Consider the following 26,785-nt stretch of genomic DNA (forward strand, 5'->3'; position numbering starts at 1 on the left):
TACTAAGGGTCAATGATAATGGGTTTGGAAGATATAGGGGTTCTAGTTAATTAAAATGTAATAATTTATATAAGTCATATATCATAATTTTTAATTTTTAAAAATATGGGTCCAAGTAAATTAAATTCTAGATCCAATTTTACATTTATTTTATATTTTCATACGATTTTGTTTAAGAGAATTAATTATCCTTGGTATAAACAATTTAATAACTTAGAAACTTTACTTGTTTGAATTTTGAATTAAGTATAGTGCACATACGTTCAAACTAAGTAATTTATAGCAAAAAAGGTCGGTTCTCATTTGCGAAACAGAAGTTTGTATCGCAACTAATATCTATTGATACTTTTTAAGTTGTACAAAAAATCTCAATAATTTGAAAACATGGCCATTATAAGTAACATTGTATATACAAAATTTCAAAAATCAGAATATTAAAATATATTATTAAAAGCAAAATATGAGTGAGTATGCTTGTTGTATACATAATACATATATTTATATATTTGACTTTTTGGTTAAAATTTTAAATTTCGTTTGAACTAAACTAAAATACCATAATTTGACTGATATAATATTTCTAATTTAAAAGTATATTTATGAACAAGAAGTATTTCTCATACTACTATATTAATTTTTCCACATTATTATATTACAAATTGTTTATTAAAAAGATTTAACCAAGATAATCTGTGTTTTATTTCTGTTTGTGTTTAAAAACACACTAAAAATATTAAAAATTAAATATTTTATCATTAACTCTCAAACAAGGTCGGTGGACTAAAGTATTAAATTCAATTTAAGAACTTGAATGAAAATGCTCTTATTTGCATTGTTTGTTATATTTCTTTAAAAGTATTAAAACATTTTTCAAATAATATATGCCATTGTACTACCTACTAGAAAAAAATTATGCTTAATAATAAACCGCTTACATTTTATTTTTTAATACTCACAAAAATAAAAATACATTATTTGTATAAACACAATGTTTTAGGATTTAAGTGGTCGGTATTTAAAGAATGAAAATATTATGTACCTACCTATTCATTATTTTGAGTAATTCGTTTTATTTTTTACAAGACTAGAAACCATTATTTTGCATAATAATGGTAAACAATCATCCTTGCAGTTTTTTTTTAAAAAATATAAGTTCAAAGAATAAAATTATGTGACAACCGACAACTTGAAGAACACAATGCCATCAAGAGATGCAACGAAATCATAAAAATAAGAATAAAAAGAACCTTAAAGCTATATGTGTACATTTTATAATTTACGAGTTTTTTGTGTCCATAACGCGATGTCTGGGAATACCACATACTCGCGTGATAGTATACTTTTGGTGTTTTGCATCAAGTTGAAATATCGTATATTATATTTTGAATTTTAGATATTGACTCGTTTGGTATGAAACGAGTCGTATTCGAATGGATGACAGAATAATTTAAAGACGGTCCTCGGGGCAACACTCTGCGCGTTATACCGCAACGAGAATGTCAACACCGAAAACCCACAGGACGGCGGTAACAATATGACGTCTAGTTATGACGGTGCTAAGAAAAATAAAATCCACATGGATCCTGCAGATATACATTAAAATATACTTTTATAATATTATTTTTTACTTTTTATACCAATTTAACAATTGTCGCATTTATGTTATATGCGCAGAGGAAACGCTCAAATGCGAAAAAAATATTTTTATGATACACCGGGTCGACCAAACCGCGTTCGAATGCTTGATGCGATGTACGGGTGGATGTCCCGAATGCAAACGAGAAATACGATACTTGGTAATAGTATAGGTCAAGGTCAATGAAGCCAAATTTTTCAAACGTTACGTGTCAAAAATTACCTGATATTTTACCTGCGTGCTATTAAATTATGAAAAATATTCTATCCTAATATATATATTATTTCTTCTGTCCATGTGTAAGTATTCAAACTACTCCTAATTTGATGAAATGTTGTGTGTGTGATTAAGTAGGTCCTTAGTCTTTGAATGGCTTAGATTTGAAATTGGACCCAGTAGGCCCAACCTGGAGAGGTGCTCAGACAGGGGTTTTGAGATTTATGATGGACATTTTTGTTTATAAATGGTTGTTATTGGTTATTAAAATGTATTAGTTACTATTATTTTATTAATTATTTATTAATTATTATTGGTGCCATTGGTTATTCTGGCAAATCAGGTACAAGCATGCTACAAATTGAATTTTTGCACATCGCTAACCAAAGTGGCTGAAATGTACTTATAGCAGTTGGATTGCCTACTTGATATGCCGTCGAAAATGTCCCATGATCCCACGTAATGCTGAGTTGCACTTACTGCAGCGAGTTACACCCAAAAGAAGTTGAACAATCACAATTTTTTTAAGATTTTTCATTTTTACGGGAAACACAATGCGTGGGATCAGCTAGCATGCTATATATAAATAAGAAATTGTGTTTTATTATTTATTATTAAAAATTTATATATATATAAATAGAGACAAAAATGTATAACAATTTATCAATCGAGAACGGCTGGTCCAATTTGGCTCAAATTTTTTTTAAGATGTTCGTAACTGCCAGGAGAAGGTTTTTACGAAATAAAATTTTGGGAAAATCTACCGGAAAGGTAGGAAATCTCAAATCTGTGTGTCAAAAATACAACAGTGGCGCAACAGTGCATTATATTATATTGGTTGCTGTTATATCGGGCATGTTTGTTGATTTCATATAATATAAAAATGAATCGCACAATGTGTTGCTAAGCGCAATAATTCTACTGTACGTGTGTTGTGACTGAACTCCTCCTAAATGGTTAGACCGATTTGAATGAATTGTTTTGTATGCGTTTGCGTTTATTCATCTGATTTTAGTACGGTTAGGTTAAGTTAAGATTTTGTATTAATTGATTATATCAATCCACCATAGGTAGAATACGACAAACTTGGTATAACTTTGAAACTTTAGAGTTAAATCATACACTGACGTACAGCACGGGGTCCACGATCTACCGCAGGTAGATTACCTACCTGATAATGTACTAGCTCCTATGAATCAGAATTTTTATTCCGGGCAACGGAAAAGTTAAGATTAATTTTAAGCACCATACACAGAATATTAAATAACGAATTGAACAAAGTTTGAGTCACATATAGCTGGTACACTTAATGGGCAACGAAGTGCGCGGATTCAGCTATAATATATAATAATGAAATAGGTATTTTAACCATTTAGTCAGACACGTTTTACACGCACGTGGTTGGAATGTGTTCCTATACTAATTACTAATATAGTTAAAGTAAGAGTAAAATAGTATATAATACGGATTAATAATAAGTAATACACGACAACTACAATCTGTGTAATAGGGGACTGCAGGCAAAGTATCGTTAGACAACTTAGACAACTCGTTATCGATAAAATTAAGAACTAATACGAAATACAACGTATGCACACATATTAATAATTATAATAAGTTCGCTATTCCCAAAAACACATCTGCCTTTTCGGATGTTGGGCGATGGCATTAAGGAACTAAAACATCGTGGTGGTGGGTAGCGGCACTGTATAAAACCATTTACCGAACATAATAATATCATAGGCACAGACATGTATAATATTAAAGATAAGTACGATATGCGACTACATCGACGAACATAAAACACCCCGAGACCCCAACTAGATTCGCCGGACCTCGGAGGCGTACCTTCGTCAGCTCGAGAAAAACATCGCCCGTCCAGATGTGATGAGTAACGTACACCCGGTATCTGGTAAGCCACAGCGCACGTGTATAATGAAAGACGGCATGTCAATAAAATCGATAACAGCATCATTTGAAAAAAAAACCTTTGTGGGTTCTACAAGTTCGTGTGCACTACACGCGAGGTCGACTAAAATTAAATTACACACAATAATCTATTGCGCGTTGTACCGAAACTGTTGCATTGTTGTAGTTATAAACGAAACACAATATAGAAATTAAAATTCTATGACGTATAATAGTGAAAAACAACAGCGTTAAATGGTGTTTGCTGTAATATAGGCTATGACGTATATTACTGGAGGTTTGGGCATCGGACCCGGTATTTATCGTATTATATAGTTATATATTGTAGGTATACAATAATATTGACAACGAAACGGTCAAATTTTATTATTTCTTACGCTATTTTCCAAGTTTGTCGGATTTCCCGCTTCCAATAACATTTGCACAACGAGCGTTTGTTTGTTTTCGACGGCCACGTGCAGAGGGCTGTTCTGTTCTTCGTCCTTCGCCAGCATGTCTGCACCGTGCCCGAGTAAAAAATCGACCACGTCGACATGGCCCTTTTCGCACGCGGAATGCAGTGGTGTTCGCCCTTGCTATTAAATATTGTTGTTGTTTGTGCGTAACATGAAATAAAACGTAATAAGATAATAATTAGATTCATATAATATATTTCAATATTATTTTTTTTTTAAAACCCTCACAATAATATACATAAAAACATCGTACCAATATTCAGGTATGTGTAGGTATATAATGTGTATTGTGTATATACATTATCAATAAATCTTGATGTTATAAAAAAAAAATTCCAAACCATAAATTATTCATAAAAAAATGGTAAAAGTTGCACGGATATGATTATATTATGATAACTCCTTGCCATTATTGCGGGGATGTGTAATATCCGGCAAACATGTTAACATCGGCATTTATACGAATGCGGTGGGAAGATATATTATAATATCTCCATTTTACTCCTTATTCGCCTGCGTCATAATTTCATCGAACAAAACTGTTTATTTAAATTATATTTCGTTTGATGAACGCGCTCGTTAGAAATTTATTGATGTATTAGATGTAGGTACAATAACATTTGAATGTAATTTATTTCAGATATTTCAATCGTGGCTTATTGGCTTATTTCTTACGTGATAAAACATTTTTTTTTTTTTTTTTAAATTGATCGATGCATTATTTTATTCACTGATGGTTAAGACACAAAATCTATATATTATTATCCATATGTCTATATCCAATAATGATATAGTGGATTACTGTGACAAAACACATAACAGTTGGTTTGTTTCAGCGGTATACTTTAAACAGCTTAAACGACAAAATCATATTTTCCACTTGGTTGAAACAATTTTATTTCAACTTTGTATTCGAAAAACGTAGTCCTTGCAACGTAAGAGAGTTTTTATTTATAAACTCTATATGGAGTAGGTATAGACGTATGATTTGATCCTATGTACGTCATTACATTTCATAGTTCACATAATTTTTGTTGTTTAGAAATATATCATTCTATAAAAATATTTTCTATGACGTATTTTATCTAGGTTGCATGAATAAGTCATAAGTACCTACGTCATATTATGTATACATAGTTATTATTGTAATTTTATTACTCGAGTATTTTAATACAATAAATAATAATTGGTATCTACCTTCGCACATTACGTTTACCGATTTCAAAGCACCAAAAGTCTAAGACTGTAATATATTTATCCGTTCACGGGTCAGGGGTCAAGTGGTTTTGGATTATTGCTCTATTATCTGGAGGAATTGACGTTTTTAGTGTCTATACACCGAGTTGGAAGTGTACAAAACGGGTTTTCGTTGAATTGTGAAGTAATTATTTTGAATGTGCATGAATTCTCAAATGCTTCATTATGATATTCTCTTACTAAAGTCGCCACAACTAAAACCATTGGAAAACAAAAAGCAGAGAATGATTAACTGTTTCAATTTAAACCGTCGTGGCGAATTTCCAGAAAATGTTGGTCACTAACACTTTAGGGATCCCCTTGTTCGTCGAACTAGGTAGGCAGGTGATGATACACTTTGTTCATTAATTACTCTCATATTGCACAAATATATTAAGTTTTTGTCTTATGTAAGTAAATGAGTTATGATTTTCTATTACTAGAACTGCGTGATCCGCAAAATTATTTAAATATCAATTCATGCTTTTTTTTACGCCAGAAACATTTATTCAACAACCATAATCATTGTTTGTAATATTGTTCGTTCAACCTGCAATTTAACTTTTGTAACTAAATGAATTAATGAATTTTTTACTGCGCGTGTACTTATATAACTATAAGTATGTCAACTTAAAATTATATATTGGGTTAAAAACCCACTTATGAAGTTTTAAGTAGGTAGGTGAAATACTTATACAGTTATAGGTACCTATGTAGTGGATTGACTAAATAAATGTCAGCAAGTCGGTCACGCGAAATACTTTTGACGCACACGACAACGATTGACAACCGATAACATACATAATATTATATATTTCAGTATCTCTATAATTTTTCAACGGTGTATTATATATTTAATATTATAATGTAATAAAATTAGGTAAAAGTTATTTCGTTGGAATAAAAAAAAAAAAAACGAAGTAAGTACGTTAAATTAAGTTTGCTATTAGATCAAATATTGTTAAACAAAATATACCAAATAAAGAAATGTTGAGTTGAACTCAGTGGCATAGCCATGGGTGGGCTAATAGGCTAATGGGGTTACCACCCCCTCCCACCACTATGACCGCTTTTATGCATGTATACTTTTCTACGATTTATAAGTTCTAAATCTACATCTAAATGTAGTTCAACTTACAATTTTTTCGACAGGTGTTATAATATAATCGTACATAGAGAACAATGTCAATAACGATATTGTATCACTAAAATTTAAATACTCTATTAACACCAGTCAAATGATTTTACCATGTTCAAGTTGATCACTGTCTTATGACGAAATATTTTACGTGTGAAATTGTATTATAACTATATTATATAATATATAGTTGAAATAACTAACGTTAAAATGTGTTTATACTATCAATACAACTTAATGAATGTGATCCACCGTAGTGGTAAAAGAGTGATTTTAAAATTGATAACGTTTTATCGTCTGTCGATAAACAAAATCTTCAGTTCTGGTCTATATAATAAAGAATTTATTAATTTTTATTGAGGTCCGCCATTTTTATTACCCCTAATAATTTTTCAAGCTTTGGTAGTGGCTATTTTTAGGAGAGTTAATCAAATAAAAATAGTTAGTAAACAATTAAACTTAAGTAAGAACAATTTAAAAATGCATATTAATGAAAACAGTCTTCTGAATCGTCTTTGTTGGTGATGGGTAGACCCATCAAATCTCTCTTTACCTCCTTGACCCACGAAGAAAAAAAAATATAGCCTTCCATTCAAAAACCTTGGCAAAATCATGCCACTGGTTGAACTATAATGGTTTGGTTAAAAATGTAATATGAAACCTATGAAATGTAATACTTTTAATACGTGCATATTAAATATTTAAATTGAAAAGTTGGCCATAAATTTAAAATACGCAGTTATTGTATACCTGTTACCTAGATAATATATGATGACATTAGTGTCTTATGAACAATAAGAACGTTGTGCAAGCGTATACACGACGGTATGTTATAACAGCATTGTGGCAAAACATTTAAAATATGTATACTTCAAAAATAAAATTACATCTGTTATAAATTTACAAAACCATTAGGATAGGCATTTAATGTATCGAGCATCGAGATGTGACTTAAATTTTACAACCCCTAACCTAAATGTATAAGACTAATCGCTTCTTATTGTCTCTATTTTAAAACAGAGAGAAACTTTAAAAGGTTGATCAGAAAGTTGTTAGTATTGACCGTACAAATTACCTACATCCAGAAGTTAAGTGGGGCGTGTGTGCATTATATATAATATATATATATGCAGTTTAAATGGTGTTCGAAAATCGTTTACTAAAGGTAATTCTGACCAGCATTTTTTTTTTCATTAATTAAGTATATTAACGATAAATATTCGTAAAGTTGTTTTGAACATTTTAATCACGATACCATTGTGTATATATACAGAGTGTAACAGAAATACCTGGCAAATGAAAAATGAAATTTTTATACTAGTTAATAGGTAGTATGAAAAAAAATGGAAATTAAGTGAATAATAAATAATGAAATTTTCTCATGTCTGAAAATTCCCAAAAAGAATTTTTCGAAAAAAATAAACTACTTGACTAAATAAACGTTTTTCTAAAAATTAGATTTACAAATTAACAATTATGAATTGTTTCAAAAAAAAATTAATTTTAATTTAACCACTCGACTAATATAGTAGCGTATCTTATGTTTGTTTATTTTTTTCAGGTTGAAGTCTAAAGATTGTACAACTGGTAAGAAATTAATGTTAAACAAGATGTGTTAAAAAATTCGGGGATTGACTTTACAATTATATACAAATGTTTGGTATAATAATATGTCAGGGAGCCAACTTTATGTATGTTCATAATAAGTATCAATGTTTTTTTATGAATTACATTAAAACAATTATGATGACACGGCGTCTTGAATAGGCAATTTCGCTGCATCAATGCCGTGCGTCCGTGTCTTCTTTTTTGATCAACATTAATTTTGCACGACGAACACTCAAGGCATCAAAGATGTTCGTTTCTGAGCCGTGTCAGTGTATCACTATAGATATTATCTAGACACGTGTTATAAAATTATTACTGCAGTAAATCCTACTCCAACCACCTAGTCAGGATTTCTCTTTACACTTTTATATAATATATTATATTTTATAGTAGCTCTAAAAACAATCTATAATTCCAAATTTCAAGTCTGTACGTTTTTTAGTTTTTGAGATGCAGCGATCAATGAGTGAGTGGTATGTGGATTTTATATACATAAGTACATTGAGTTTCCATTGGTTACAGATATAAATATTTTTATTTTTAAAAATATATAGATCCGCCATATGTTGCTGTCGGATTTTTTTAAAATAAAATAATATTTAATCAATATTGTTTTTTATTTAAACGTACAAAAAAATGCAATGTCCGTATATTTGTATATTATAGACTCAAAAACCACTCGACCAATATAGCAGCATATCTTATGTTTTTTTCATTTTTTTTCAGGGTGAAGTCGAAATGTACAACCACTAACTAGTGATATATTATGAGTATTATCATGGCAGTGTACAATGTTTTGATTACGGTGACACGGATCGACCAATTCTGTTTCGACTTATTATTAAAAAGATTAAAGATATTTAAAAGACATTCAATATAAATTAGGTACTTAAAGACATACTTAATACACTGAATTTAATAAATAATATTCTTTTCGTATCTCTATCAAAAATTTTTATGAATTAGTAGATGTGTAAAAAAAAAATAAAAATACCTGTTCGTAAGAATGAAATTCTAGGTTCTAGTTATTATGGTATAATATAATATAAAAAAATATATATAACGTTTTATACTGCCCAGCCTTACCTAAATACTAAATAGTAATAATGGAAATGATAATTAAATATAATTATGCCATAACTCGGAACTCGTAAAAATGTACCTATACATATTATTATATTATGACGTAGTAAAGTGCTACTATGTATTAAAATAACAATTTATATGTGTTTGACCTTTATAATAGTTAAATGTAGAGATAATATCTGTTTTATTTTTTATAAATGTTAATGACAGTGTTTTGTTACCATGCCCAGTTGATGATTACCTATAATTATATATGACAAAATAATTAATTATATGGCACAGCACATTACGTTTTTTTTTTTTAGTTTTTAAGCATTTTTGACATTTCAAAAATGTCTTGTTGTATTATTAATTTGTAATTATTTTGTATACTTAGATTGATTCATTGAGTAAATTTTTTTCTATTATTATTCTGAATACAACGTAATTGATTATTAAACCTGATAACTTTGACGTAACTACAATTATTATAACTCAATAATATTATAGACATCGATTCAATCATTAAATTATAGTTAACATCGGTGGTGTATCTACGGATAACCTCCCTCCCCCCATAAAATAAGCTTTGTACAGAATACCAACATGCATGTATAATGTATATAATAATATTATGAATATGTCTATTTCAATCATTATATCCCCCCTGTGAAAAAATCCTAGATACTCTACTGGTAAACATGTATCACAAACTTGCATTAATTTTAACTACATATCACAATAAAATTATAGTCTTTATACAGCATATTAAATAGAACGACCACTTCACTTTATATTGTTTCATTGATGATATTATAAACGTTCCAGACTGTAGTTCAAAGATAATTTATTTTATCATTATAATATTAATTATTATATAATAGTCTAGTACTTAATCATCTGATCAACGTAAATTATTCAATTTAGTGGGTCTTTGATGTAAACAGTAAATTTATTTTAGTTTATTGATATTTTGAAAAAAAAAGTATCCGCCGAATAAAGATTATTATATTCATATGTATTTACACTATTTATGAATAAATGCGCTGGGCAGGAGATATTTTTTACTCGAAGAACTTAATGGGCTACTTTAAATTCGTTTATAATTACTATTTCTCGGTTTTAGAATTAAAATATATATTTATAAAACTATTTTTAAGTTATAATTTTCTTTTTTAGAATTCTAATTTGCAATATTAAACTATAATGGTATTAAACAAAATTTTTATTAAAAATTTTCAGACGGTATTCCAGTTTTTGTTTATTTTAAAAGATAGAGGTAGTGTAATATTGTTGGTATTATACATATTATATCATATTCAATAATTTCTTATCAGAATAGTATTTAAACTTTTAACTATTATTATAATTATGATATCATTGATTTTCTATCAGAGTTCAGATTATATCATTATTTATACAACCCCCAAGTGAAACTTCCTAAGTCTATTTTGAAGTACTTAACGTAATACGAAACTGGTCGTCGTGATCATAAACACTATACTGCAGAGGCGTAATTTCTAGATAAGCATTTAAATTTGAATGACGTCATACAACCTCAAAATTGTCAGGTTCGCATTACATGAGTGACACCCAAAATAAGGGCGTACATTGTTCTAGTAATTCTCTATTTTCTTGTGTTGTGGTAAGGTAGGCGTTCTCTGTTACGAGATTCATAATTAGTCAACCCTTCGTTTTATACAACAGGCAGTCAAAAGGGTGTCATTCATTACTTACGGCGATAGGTCATATTACTTTCTCCTCATTTCTCAGCTTCTATTTGCCACCATTCATTCTCATCTCTCGATGTCCCAGAGACAAATGATTTAGAGAAATACATCCTTTGTTATAATTAAATGGACTATACATTTGGTTATTAACATTTTTTACTGTATAATAATATAATATTATCATATATTAGGATCACAACTTATACACAGGTACTTAGTGAAGTGACCTTCATAAGATCAATCCATACCAAACCAGAGTACCGTGCACCGTTAACATAATAATAAAAGTTCAATCCGTGTCCTTCCAATGTAATATTGTTCGCAATCATGAAGCACAGAACCCGACTTCTTGAAGTCTGTGAAAAATACTCAGAGAATAATAATAAAAATAACCCATTAGTATAGTTTCAACAGAAAACAATTCTCTTTAATATACTACAATCGTTAATCATTATACCCCAGTCAATGTTGTGTATGTAGAAAACACCACATGATGTTGCCTTTTTTTTTAAACCATAGAGTGTAACGAAAATATACTTTTATACAAAATTTTTGAAACATTCATATCACGTCGAAATAAAAATATTTTTCTTGAACTTAAGTAGTTAAGTGTAATTGGAGGTCAAAGTGCTTTACTATTTACTGTTATACTCTATTCAGGATAAGAATACCCAATGTCGTGGATGAATAACTGAGCCACCGGTAGTTATCTTAAGTAAGGCTAGTAAATACTATAATATAATAATACTAGTTTTTATTCGTTCATACTATTACCAAAGAATATGGATAACTTCCGGTGGCTCAGTAATCCGCATTCATGCGCGAATTTGGGCATTCTTATTCTGAATAGAGTATAGTAGTGAAATTATATTTCTTATACTAACTAAGTTTAGCTGTATACTGTACAGAAATGTATTGCATTACGAATATGATAAAAAAAACTCATTTGAAATAAGTAAAATAATTTTTTCAAAATATTTATCATTTTCCACCTGATGTCGTCAATGGTAATAATTATTATTATTAATAGGTGCATTTTTTTGTAAAACTGTTATTTTGTAATTTTCTTAAATTAAATTTCAATTCATTAACTAATGAAGAGTAAATGTTCAAACATTTTAGAAAAATGATTTTCATTTATAAGTTAATATACAAAAGGCATGATAAATACTTTACGTTATAAATAATACAAATATTAATTTACGGCTAGGTATCAAAAGTAAGTAAATATGTAAATATATTTGTTTATATTGCATTAACTTGATACACTTTTTATACTACTTGAAGTTTTTAAAGTTGAGCACAAAGTTGATTTTTTTATCAGACACTAAAAAATAAATGGAGATGAGTTATACAACATACACCTACTAAAAAAGCGATGGCAATGTATGTTGAGGAAAATAATGTTGAATAAAAATAAACTTAATAAAGTAGGTAAAAGTAAAATTTTATGAAGTTGTGGACATAATACATTATATTAACTTTAAATTAATGTCGTGTATTAAATTAAACGTAAAACTGTTTTCGAAATCACTAATGAAGTTTAATAATAACGAAACTCTGGGGGAAAAGATGCTATATTATTATTACTTATTATGTCTTCTGTTTTTGCCAATGTGTAAACGAAATAGCTTTTGGCAATTTTTGAACCTCTAATAAGATTTTAGTAATGATAGGCAGTAGCATTTTCACCAACAAATATGATGTGAAATTAGCTGTGTCATTTTCAAATAGTTCAGCCAGCACTTGGTTTTTATATTTTTGTATCGAATGTTTTCGAAATGAAACATAACGACAGAAATGGCTAGAAAGAAACAAAACAATTTGTCCCCTATATTATGAAAAACGTCAATTTTTTTTTTCATAGCTAGGTACCCGGTTACATTGTTACAATATGCCAAAGAATGTCTGAATAATATATAGTGCACGTTATATAAAAAAAATAATAATATTAATAAATACGATACGATACAATACAACGTGACTATACCTACCATTTCAATACAAATTATAATGTATTGCATTTTTACATTTAAGACTACTTGTAAGCAATTTGCAATTTTTATTTTACAAATTGTAACACGAATTGATTTGATTATTACAAAATGTTAAACACACATGGACTACCCATAATACACCATGTTATTTATTATATTTTATTAATTTACGTTTCAAACAAAACTAAATTTATTAAGTATTTTATATATATGCGGGTGCGACGGAGGCACACAAAATTAAAAAAAAAAGGTAGGTATAGGTACTATGCTTGTATATATTTGTGAACCGTTTTCAAAATTAAATTGAATTCTGATTCTATACGTACACGATTACCAATTCATAGACCCCTCAAAGATATTACCATTATTTTACTATCAAACATAATAATGTGTGTAGCTTGTAATATAAATACATGGGGGCTGAAAAGGATGATAAAAAAAAAATATCAAAATAATATACTTGTTACAATCTAATATATTATTTTTTGTTTATTAATACTGTGTCTTAATAAAATAATTATTTACTTCGTCGTTATTAATTGTATTATATCGTATAATGTTTACTCAATAATCAATAACCACACTGACTGGCATTATAAATTATGTACAACGTTGCTGGTTATTACTTATTTACGTGATGAATTCCATCCATAACATCTCGATTCTGAGTAGTAGTATGAATCAAATTTGAATCTTAGTGAAGTCTGAAAGGTTCCGCTGTGTAGGTAGATTATACTTAATAATGCCGCCGATTTCCTACGTTTTATGATTATATTCCGTACCTATTTTTATGATATTATTGAATTGTGACCTCGCCGGTGGAATAGCATTTTAATTATGCAAATTAAATTAATATTAAATAAAGTAGTTAGGTATACCTACAATAGTTTCATATCATATTGTTATTATATATTGTACACTGTACAGTCTTATTGATTTACGTTTTGATTTAGGTACATTGTGTGTGCATTATTGATGTAGGTAGTATTGTAGTATCAATTCACTGGAATTTTTCAAACATTTAGTATTTTATTAATGTTTAAAGGAAAAAAATCCAAAACTTTATTCGATTTTATCCTATCAGCCTTATAGTAGGTACTAAATAGTAAATTCCAATTCAAACGTTCATATGTAATGTATAATATACGTCTGCAAGTCGAATTATAACAGCATAAAAAAAGAAATGTGGGAATATCATAATAATATACAATAGTATTAATATAAATTTAATTATATAAAGAAATATTAATAACATATGAATGTAAAATATGTTAATTATGCTAGAGTTATTTTGATGTAACTCGCACCAGCTGACTACTATATAAAACTATGGTCGAAACGACATCATGCGCGACTATTATACTTGTGATATTAATATATATTGCACTAAAATATTGAACAAAAATGTAAATTTTAGGACTTTCTTTGACATTCAAATTATGTACTAGTATTTCTTTGTAATGGAATTCTATTATATATTATTTACGTAAAAATGGACATTTTAACAGGATTTAAAAATATTTCGTTTTGGATAACTCTTGCTTTTTTATTTTTTATTCCCCGAATAGTCATTACTTATATGGTACATTATTAAATATGTTGCCAATCAAAATACAATAATATTATATCACATATCATAATATAATATATTATTATATAGTGTGTTTTAAAAAAAAAATTTATAACATAAAAGGAAGTAATACATAACACTATAACAGTATTTCGGATGCAAGTGCATTTTATTTTATATTTTATTTATTTTACTGAACGTCCGGTAATTAAATTAAATGTCTTGTAAATTATTGTTTAATAAGGTGTCAACAATTTGTTAATGTTTTATTAAATACCGTGATATAATATTCACACTTGGTTCAAAAACGTAATATTATATTATATTATGTACTTAAATAATATTTAATGCATAATTGTTTATTTTTATGGCAGACTATGGCTACACTCAATAATTTATAAACATTACAGTATTCTTTGTTATGTACATACAAAAATAAGCATTGATTCTATGTAACAACTCAAATACTTTTTTCAAAGAACTATCTATTGAAAATGTAGGATATCATTATTCTTTAATAAATACGTATTTTTTTAAATTTAATACTACATATTGTATTTGTAAGAGATAACTTAAAATCTGTAGTTATTACTATGGTTTGTTTTTCCTTTATAACACTTAATCCACTGTTACAATGCTTGCTGCAGGGTATTTTTTTATTGACAATTTCTATTTGGCGTTGATTAATATATACAATTAACATTTTTGTTTTGAAAATAATCAATACGAATTTTTTGAAATAGGTCCCACTGAAACTGTGGTTAGTGGAATAGGTAATATTATAATATAAATAAGCCTTGTACCTAATTTATTATATATTTACGTACCTATTTAAGATGTTGTTTGAAAATGGTATATCTGGTATAGATATTAGATACCTACGGTTTATTAGTTTTCCGTACAATTTATATAACATGATGGAGTGGTTTTTTGTTTATACATCATGCACAGCACATAATATTATATTGAATAGGTATTTGTCATAATAAATATAAAATAAGTATGACCCCATAGCATAGGTAGGTACACATATTATATGGCATATTATACTAATATTCGTGTAGGAAAGTATACGGCACTGTGAAGTTCACCTAGACATTTATCAACTAAAATCAATTTTAAACTTACCCAGAAGAGTGATAACAAATTCATGATACGAAATATTTATTTGAACATGATAGAGGATATTATAATCAGGGTAATGCACATACTATACGAGGTTTATGAATGTGAATTCTAATATATTATTAAATGGAATGTATTATAGTGAATCTTTTGAAGTAGTGTAAATTATGATTGATGTTTATAATAGAAAATATGCTTTTATGAATATTTTTTTCATAAATAAGACCTGAATATTACAAACCAATACATTTATTGTGTATTACGCTATCTCAAACAGCGTTTATTATAATATCATTACCTATAATATACACATAGGGCCACGGCAGCAATCCGACTGAACGTTCACTGTTATAAAGTATATTATTATTATCATCACTTTTTTTTTCGGATAAATCATGTCCCACGAGATTTATAAAACGATATCGAGTGACTTTTGCCGTTCAACAATTCATACGCATTATTTTACAGACTTATCGTATAATCACCACCGTATAGCGTGCTCGTAGCCATTATTTTTTTTTTTCGATCGGATAAGTTATTTTAATATCCATCAGTTTCATGACTTTTCTACGCGAATCATTAAGTTTAGTGACCAGGATATAGTATAAAATATACCGAACTCATCAGTTACGATACTAAACAACGTAGAGAAATGCGCGCAGAGGTCCACCGAACGGAGATAATAATATAATAGCGATACGAACCGTTACAACCGCAACGGAAAATCTGTGTTGTACCGTGATGCATAGGTATATTATTTTGCGGTCGCTATAACTTTTTCGTACCATTTGCGGTCATTAATTTATTTGTGCCGGTTCACTTCTCGTCATCTAGAGAATATTTTTCAAAATTAATACAGCAGGCGTAGTGTTAAATTGTTGAGCTTGCGGGACCGACGTTTTTAAATCAACCGCATTTGAGTGAAATACAAATCAACAACGACGATGACGACTATATGGATAATATTATGTATTTGAGAGTATTTCGATCCACATTAGCCACTCGTAAGATTCGTCGGAGGACTAATACCTAGGTACTTAATTTTGCAAAACGTCTTTTGTCTCTGTGTTTGTCACTCAACCATGGTCGAAAATAAAAACTAAGGACAACGATGTAAGGAGTGAAGCATATAGCGACCGTGACGGCTAAAGTGGGCGCCACCACTCAGAGCATTAACTTTCTGTATAGCGTCTCACGTTATGTTTGTTTAAGGGACGAAATTATTGAACTCGATGATATTATTATCTCGTAACGATGTAACTGTTATCAAACCGTATTGGTCGATTATACTGGTGTAGAGGATAACGCATACGCATATAATACCTACCTTACAATATACGGTTACAGACACAGGGCCAGAGTGAAGATCTGAAAGGATTCATTTATTTAAAACGTGTATATTATCATAGGCGCAAATAGGGAGGGCTTAGGGGGTATTAGCATCCCTGATTTTAAAATTAGCACTCTCTAATAATTTATGTGTTTATGCATCTAACCATCTCCTAACAACAACAAAAAAAAATCAAAAACAGTTTATTATCAGACATGAGGTTATCACTGTATCAGAGTATAATGAACGAAACAATGAACTCGACAATTGTTATTTTATCGAATTAAAATCTATTTAGAATATTAATCATTATTTTCTAATGCCTCTACCACGGTTAAGATATATCTCTACTAAACCCGATCGTTGTGGTCGGTTATATTATTATCAGTTATCACGTTCAGCAGTGACTCAGCGCTACGACAATAGTATCGCCAGTATATTTACTAATATAAACATTCCCGTGCTCATATCTAATTTGGACAAAAACCTAATTATTACGATGTACGAATCATTTGTCAGTTGGTGTTCACTTATGAGTTTTAAGTTCCCGATAATCTGTGTGATCGTGTATGCCGTATGGTATTATATAATATATATAATACCATGCAGCATACTATAGTATAATATGCTAATCCTATACAGGATGTAACAGATACAACTGACTTTTGGAATAACTTTTGTTCTAAATTCTAATCAATAATCAAAATGTTTTTTTATATACATTTTATAGTCACTTGCGCTACACGCAAAATATTTTTATTTTTTAACATTGAAAATAAAAAATTTTAAATTTGATTTAAATTTGTTTGGATATATTCAAAATTTGTGAATCTGATTATAATAACCATTTTGATAGTAAAAACATTTATCGAAGTCAAAAATTTATTTTTTAAAATTTTTGAAATATCAATATTTTTTTGATTAAATGAATTTGGAACGTATACGTAAGTTATTATAATAACTTTTTTAAAAATATTTTTTTTTTGGGAATTTGCTGACATGATTATATTAATTCTTAAATTATTTACTAATCATAATTTATAATCTTAACAATTTTTGTCATACGTTTAAGTAGCGTCATTATTTTTTCGTCAAGTATTTCTGTTACACCTTGTATACTAATATTTATTTATCATATGTTTTGAATAAAATATAAAAAGTTGTTTTTAATTTTTAATAAATTAAAATTGACTATTGTATTAATTTTTATAAAATGTACCAAATACACTATAAGTATTCAATGTTAAGTTGTCATATAACATTTTTGCTCAAAAGTCATAAATGCCTCATAGTTATAATTTAATTTAAATGCCCAGAAAATGCAAAGCTTAAGCACCCTGAGTTTTTTTTATTGAAATTGCGCCTATGTATATTATGGTATATCGTACAAATATTTTCTTAGATCATTTTTAATTACAAAAATATCACATAATATTATTGTTCTCATAATTTATTTATTGACGATTCATATAAAGAAACCATTGATAGGCTAGCTACAATATTAATGTATTGATATATCATTATTGGTTATTGTATAAGTAAATATAAGTTTTTTTTTTAAATAAATGGGTAATCTTATTTGCAAATACATGTAAGTCTGATGGTGGTGGCCGGTGGGTGGCCCCTCGCCCCTCACCACTGAACCCATTTCTAAATCCTGGTTGTTGTAAAATATGTATAAGAAAATAGGGTTTTACGAAACTATAACAATATAAACGGGGGACCGAGTGGCCGAAAGTCTAAGGCGTCGGTTGCGACGCAGCCGACGCCGGCTCGATTCCTTGGTCACGGGCGGCATTTTTCTTCGGGCAAGTCACGGTGTCCGGAGAACAAATGCCTGCACCATCCCCCACCCGGGTATGACAGATACCTACGGGTGCCCAATCAAAAATTCTGCCAACCCCAACACACACGTGTGTGTGTCCCCTACAGACATTAAAAACGTACAAAACTAATACAGCTAATGGCCATAGATTCCGGACTTAAGATCAAAAAAAAAAAAAACAATATAAACACAACATATAATAAATTATAAGTTGCATTTTAAAAGAGTAAAACATTAATAAAAACCTTGACACATTGACCCAGTAGAAGAAATCAGATTGTTTGCACGAATAAAGTTTTTAACAAGGTGCAGTGGATGCCGTGGGTAAGGGAGGGGGTGCTTCGATGTATAAGTGTAACAGAGTGAAAACTGCACCAGGAACTTCACGCGACGCATTGAGATTCCAAAGGGTCTGAGGTTAAGACAATTTTTTTATACCTTGTTCGTGGTACTTGTGTTGGCTCCGGCGTGCACTAGCCTCCGGACCACGTGCGTGTGACCTGCGATCGCCGCGTGATGGAGTGCCGTCTGATGGTCCGTGTCGAACGCATCCAGTCCGACGTCCTCGATGGTGTCCAACAGGAAGTTGACGACCGACAGACGGTTGTTTCTCGCCGCGCACATCAGCAGCGTGTATTGTTTCTGTGGAAAATAATATCGTGACATCCGTATTAAATATTAAAAAACTTTCGCAAACATTATAATGCCCGATATTAACTATGATAATATGGTCTTCGGATTATTAAAATAAAATATTTTCCGGTTTTAGGAAAAAATGTATACTAATAATATGAGTTATGACTTTATAGTTTCTATACTACGTGTGTAATAAATTCACAATAGCAATAAAGTCAGCTCAACCACTCTTCGAATAGATGTATAATATAAGTATTTATAGACAATAATTTATAGTCGTCATCGTAATTCCACCAAGTGGTAATCGAATAATTTGTACCTATTAAAATATATTCTTTTTAAGAGTTTAACTAAACTCTGGTTCTATAATATTATAAACGTGTGTGTAAATAATCAAAACATTTAAATCGTGTATATTTAATAAACATAGCTCTAAATAGTTAATAGTCTAAAAAATATAGACAGTAAATAGCTATAGCTGTTATAAAAAGTACAAGCATTTCATTGGTACTTGGCGGATAAATTACATTATTATAATGTATACACTTTATATTCGAGTATCTCTGTGAAGTACAAATATAAATTTAATATTATCTACTTTTTTTGTTTGATATTATGCTAAAGTAGAAACAGAATAATATTAAATTGTTTTATGAAAAGAATTATTTTATTTGTTTTCAGGGATTGTTTTGAATAATATAGTATTTTAAGTCAACAACGGTAGTTGTGTTGATTATCACTGTTAGACGTTAGTTGTTATGAAATTAAATTGTGTTTGAAATTTAAATTGACTTCTTAAAAAATTAACAATTCATAGTATGTTTTTAAGTGTTAAAATTCAAAAATGTTATATTTAATAAATGGTTCCCTCAACATTGTATTTTTTTAGTTTTATAAAATATTTTAATCTGTAAAGTTTTTAGAGCTTAAGCATATTTTGTATCCTATTAAGTAAATTAACATTTTTTATTCATAAATCTGTTGGTATAATATATTTATTTTACCATGGAAAAGTATAAGTATATTATTCACAGGTGTTTTAACATTCTTGTTATTTTTACACCAACATGAAATTGATCGTGAAATGTTTAAATACTGTATAAATCTAGGTTGGATGTATAGATATAAGAGAGAGGTACAAAAGTACCTTATGAGATTTATGAAAGTAAATATTGTAACGGAACTCTATAGCTGTAAATGAAAATTTTAAACGAGGCATAATAATATTATCGTTTTTAAAACTTTTTGGGTGGAGAATACATTTTATCGACTCCGATAAGAATTAGCGGCTAATTATTAGCCCAACTGTATTACGCGTATAATGGAAGTATAAATAAATGCATTAAAAAATATATATATATTGTATGTTTACAAAATATTTTATAATCAGTTCGTATAATAATATATAATATTATACCAGCTATAACTCGTGTTACTCCCCAGTGTGCGTATCATAACATTTATATCAGAATCCGTCACTAAATACATGAAATATATAAAAGATTGGACGTTTCTATCCACACGGCCGGGTTGCACCGATGGGTCCTAATGTAGTGTGGGTAATGAAATTATTTTTGAATGGAAAAATTACTCGTTTTTCTATCTTCTGGACATCCTAAATCCACAACCTAACCTATGTACGTATAACAACGAGTTTCGCTGGTTTTTTTTTGTCCTGAGAGCGTCATCCGTACCGTCTAAATTTATATTTTATGGACCGCCGCATTATACATGCATTCTGTATTATGCATCACTGTGTCGGATTTATGTACCAACCGTGCTTCCATTACCATCACGGACCACGGATGCCCCGAGGACTAGGCGCCGTAATCTAGGTTTAGTTTTAATTTATGCTCGCCAGTATAGGTACAATAGTCACCAATCGCCCGATCGGATATTCTGTAAACCTAATAGGTAGGTATATAAATTATAATATGATCACAAATCGCAACACTGACAGTTAGTGTTGTTGTTGCTTGTAATAATATCATAATAATTCCGAGTTCAAACTAAATTAAGATTGACCTGGTGACTCTGTTATCAACACCAGGGATGACGTGTACAATTTTCCTGTTCAACTTTAATATTATATACATGTAACACTTTAAAATGTTTACATTTTATAAATATTTATTTATTTTTCGAAAATACCGGCGCAGAAGCCCAAAGTATTATTAAATACATTAAAGTCCTTTTATATGTATTTTAAACAATTTTAATTAAATATCAAGTCAAATAATAATAATAATAAAAAAACATATTGTATAATATTATAATACACAAATTAATTTTCGAATTCGTTATTTTCTCCCTCAAATTTATATTTATGTGGGGTTAAAAGTTATGTTATATAAGTTATATATTTTGTATTTACAAACAATAAGCACATGGGCGGAAAATAAACAGATTAATCCGAATTTGTTAACAAATCCCATATTTCGCGCGAGAGAGATTATACTTTGAATAGGAAGTGTGGTGCACTAATGTGCCACGTACAACTTGCTTGATATAAAATTATATAAATTCTGCAACGTTAGAAAACCGTGCGCATCCAACGAGAAAAACAAATTTTATAATGCCATATTTTCATACCTACAACTGCAGCCTGAGAATTTGTGCACACTTGATTTCAATTTGGTATCGTATAATTCGCTAAATTTATTATTAATTGGTTATATAAATGTTCACGGCCAGTGTTGAAATTCTACCGCCTATATTCACGTCTTCGTGAATGTCCTACATTATGTTATTATCATTTGAATATTATAATATTATGTACACATCGAACAATAATACCCAGGGGTGTATCGTTTATGAATGAAATTGAAATTAAATGCTTGTCGACTACCGTACATTGTTAATAATTTATCATAGTTTTGTGTAACAAATTAAACGATATAATATAGTACGTGCGTACATCTACCACGAGGGTGTGTTCGACTTTACTTCATGTTGGTAGGTAGAGGTATAGACCATTATCAGTGCGCTGCTTTTAATGGTTTTTACTCGAGTGATGTCACGTCATTTGTGGTGGTGGTTTTAAACTTAGAATTATATACGTGTAATAGACAGCTGAAAGCCGAAGGCCAAAGTCGTAAACACAATTTTCATTGTAAACATATTACGAAGAAACGTGTTCTAATATTAAAGACGGACATAAATTAAGGGTCACTGTCTTGACATCTGTACTATCCATTTTACTGCTGTTGTACTACATAAAAGCGTTAATTATGCAACTTACTATTGTTGCAACTACTCTGAGGGGGGGGGGGGGGGAAGCTAATGGTGATTATGCAGCAGGCAGCCATTGCACTATTTACATAATATTACTAATGCGAATCGACCACGTTTTTAAACATCGTGGAATTTATGCACCACGTACTACGGTATCGTTATTGCTAGACTCAGTAGAAAGGGGAAACAAACCTGCAGCGTTATAATATTGTACGTGGCACATTTTTTTTTATATTATTTATATATAAAATACTATAACGTTTCGGCTTTATGAGTTCGTCATCAGCACACACCGCGTTCATTTCGTACCCACGAGAATATTATAATAATAATAGTAATAATATTATGTGTGTTCGACTTTATTGCAGATTATGAATATAATATTATTATGATATTCAGCATCAGCGCAGCGTATAATATAATATAATAATAATATTACATAGGTATACGACTTAACTATACAGTCATTTTTTTTTTTATAGGACACGCGTGCATGAAAATATAGATTTTTATTACGGGGACACTGCGAAATAATGTGAACCCGCGTGTTACTTTAAGCCGCGGTGTATGGTCTCTCTTGCACCCTGTATACCTAATGTATAGAGTTTTGATGACTCGCACGGTGTGGTTAGTTCCATTTAACCGATCAATCTACGACCTATTTGTCAAAAAACGACGCGTTTATAATATGGTCTGACACGAACATTATTCACCGGCGTAAAATTTTTATCTTTTCCATATACTAAATACGAAACGACAATGTATTATTATAATACGCATGCGTAACGCGCGACATAAACAATTTGTTTGCTGAAAATATCATATACAGAGTGATTCACCGAGCACGCTTATCCCTTTTTTATCCTTTAACAATATCAGGTATCCAAGTTCAGATTCTTAGAATTGTTCAGTACGCTTAAGGACAATAATAATATTTAACATAATATGCAGTAAATTCATCAAAACCCATAAAAATGTATCCAGACATTTTTATGTTTGTATTCAATAGTTTCCTCTTGAAAAATACAATAACATACCATATCCTTAATGTTTAAAAAAAAAATATTTTTACTCTATGGACTAATTTAGTGTTGAAAATTGTTTTATCGTTTCCTGATCGTATTTTTGAGTTACTGCTTTGTGGATAGCTCCACAAAGGTATAATATAATTACAAAAAAATAAGTACGTACAAAACAATTATTATATAATATTATAACTGCAAGGGGATCAAACACTGACTGTTCCTTGCTGGAAAAGGTGACGGCATATCTCACTGTGGCATAGTGGACAAAACACGCGGTAACAAGCCGGCGGCGGTAGGGTACACGCGATTTACGTGAGCGGAAAACGGGGCACGCAGACTGACATAACGATAATTAAACGTTAACACGTTAAAAGCGCGACGCGTCGTCTACGACTCTATATATCGTCAGGACGACGACTTAACAAAACATGACCGTAAACGGAAACAAAATGTATTATATACTATTAATATGGCACAGGCGGCTTAACAAAATGGAGCGTGACGAAGGGTGGACAAAACTGCACGAGGTGGCACTGTACTTACGCAGAGCACGCTGCATTTACGTAACAAAAAACCGTTAAATGGGCAAGCGCACGCCATATGACTAACTCGAATAAAACGGAGTCAGAAGAATATATACAACGGGCGGCGCGTTTCGACCAGCCTGGAACAACCGGGGTACGCCATAAACTGCTGCAGATTGGCGAGCGGCCGACCACGGCGGTTACCAGGTAACACAGCCGCGACCACGGTGCAGGTAACTTTGCAAATCTCATTCCACGTCCTCGAAGCTTTGGCAGAAACATATCCTGCGCGCCACGTTCACGAGACGCTTCCAGACAAACCGTCTCGTCCTTTTCCACATGGATTTTGGACAATTGGACCGCAGTTCAGGCGTCTGTGGGAGTTCCGGTGAGATAGTCTTTGCATCACCATACAGAGGCGACTGAACCCTGAGCTCCGGGAACGACCGGAACTGTTCTCGTCGCAAGGGGAACAGCCTGAGAGCCGCGGAGATCCTCCTATTGCCGACGGCCTAGTCTATCGCGTTAATCGTTAAAAGGACATTAAGTGGAGTTCGCAAGGAGTCTGGTGTGACGACGTCCTGCATCTCTACAGGAATATCTGACACCGTGGTTGATCCGGCAATCATTGATATAGGCAGTTTGCAGTACACGCGGGTGAGTACATTTTCATCACCAGAGATGACTGGAACAGTGCCCGCAATGGCGGCAGGCTGGCAGCCACAGAGATCTTCCAACTGTAGACGGCCAAGTCTAGCGAGTCACATTACGTGGAGGACGCATTGATTCGGACGCGACGGTTTCCAGCATCTTATGACGTTTTTAAATTCATTTCCGAGTAATGTCAAACAAACGGCGGGGTAAAAAAATTATAAAACGGAAATATTTAAGAGACTTGTTAAAGTGCTAAACAATTAATAATGGTTGTCAACAGATTATTGGTTACCCAGAATCAATAAGTAATAGTAGTGTTATTTATCTGGTTTACATTATGGGCAGTAAACTATTTGGCTTCCAGCCAGGTTGAAAATATCAAATAATCACAATTAAATCATAATCTAACAATCATTTTTATGAACAATTAAGAATAATATAATGTCCTTAAAATTCTACTGGTTTCAGCGCAATCGGAATCATATCACATTGTGACACAATTAAGATAATGAAGTCTAGATTTCAAATCTACAAACTTTTTTTGCACAGTTATAATGATTATTATTTCTATATTTAAAATTATATTTACAAGATATTTTTACAGAATGTTGTTAATTTTAAGTACAAATCATGTTGTCGTGGAGTGGTCATGTTTAGTATATAAAAATATATTGTCGAACCATCATTGTAACTTATAAATTTTAAATAAAAAACGGAAAAATCAATGTGATTTTGATATCCAAAAATACTTTTTTGTCTTATTTTACTCTACAACCCAGCTTGATAAAATAAAAATGTGGGAAGGGTTTCGCTCCATTACAATAGTGGGTCACTGTAATCGATGGTGATAAATTTTAATTCAATGATATAGGTAATATCATTGTAGAAGATAAACTATTCTGTGCGAAGACTTCCAGTTATCTTATTATATTACTAAGTATATTTAATTATAAAATTGTGAATAAAATAATTTATAAATTAAAATTTATAACATATTTATGTGGAACCTTGATTTAAATTTTCAATCCTTAGCTATACAAGTTGAACATTTTATACATATTTGACTACAAAATAATTATTCAATTTTAAATTTGATAAAATTTGTCGAAATTCGATCTTTAAATTCTTATTAAAAAAAAATATGCCTATGTATTTTTAATATTTTTCAACTGCTAAAGCAACAATATATCAGAAACCTTGTATTATTATTTTCAGAAATTTTGACCCAACGAATACAATTTTATTTACATTTATAGAAAATAAACTAAAAAAATTGAAAATTGAAAATGTCAGCTCAAAACGAGTCAAAATATTTTTAAAATTGTATCAATTATAGGAATTAATATAATAAACATATGATATAAATTTCAAGTGTCTGTGGATTTCGTTTCTGATAACAACAAAATACGAAAATCGCTACATGAGAAATTGAGTGAATATCTAATCTTGTAAAAATATTGACTTCAAACGTTCATAAAAATGTAATATGACTTTCTTGTAGACTTTTTGATAAAGGTAGACAAACTTATGAGGAATCTTGTATTGCATTTTCTAATTTTAGATTTAAAAAAAAACGTTTATGAATTTCCAACAAATAATTTGTACATTTTTGTGATTAGTACGTATTTTGTCAAGATTTGAACTTTAAATGCTTATAAAAAAAAATTGTGACTATGAATTTTTCATATTTTCCAATTGTCATTATAACAATACAGTAGGAGCCTTGTATTAAATTTTCAAGCTTATTTACCCAACTAATAAATTTTATTATATTTTATTGACATTTATAGAAAAAAACTGATAATATTGGAAACTGAAAATGTTCGTAAACAGTTCAAAACAAATACAAATA

At 30.1% G+C, this 26,785-nt stretch overlaps 1 protein-coding gene across 1 annotated transcript in view; it reads right to left on the reverse strand.

Annotated features, from left to right (window-relative positions):
• LOC100168787 (ankyrin repeat and death domain-containing protein 1A-like) overlaps nucleotides 1-26,785 on the reverse strand; it is a 104,582-nt gene that overhangs the window by 14,236 nt on the left and 63,561 nt on the right. Inside the window, exons 6-7 of the mRNA XM_029487485.1 lie at nucleotides 19,299-19,502; nucleotides 4,159-4,356 (exon numbers count right to left, since the gene is read on the reverse strand). Coding sequence (XP_029343345.1) covers nucleotides 4,159-4,356; nucleotides 19,299-19,502 — 402 coding nt within the window. The remainder of the gene's footprint in view (nucleotides 1-4,158; nucleotides 4,357-19,298; nucleotides 19,503-26,785) is intronic.

The sequence above is a fragment of the Acyrthosiphon pisum genome, chromosome A1, assembly GCF_005508785.2.
Source record: "Acyrthosiphon pisum isolate AL4f chromosome A1, pea_aphid_22Mar2018_4r6ur, whole genome shotgun sequence".
In the NCBI taxonomy this organism is placed as follows: Eukaryota; Metazoa; Arthropoda; class Insecta; order Hemiptera; family Aphididae; genus Acyrthosiphon; species Acyrthosiphon pisum.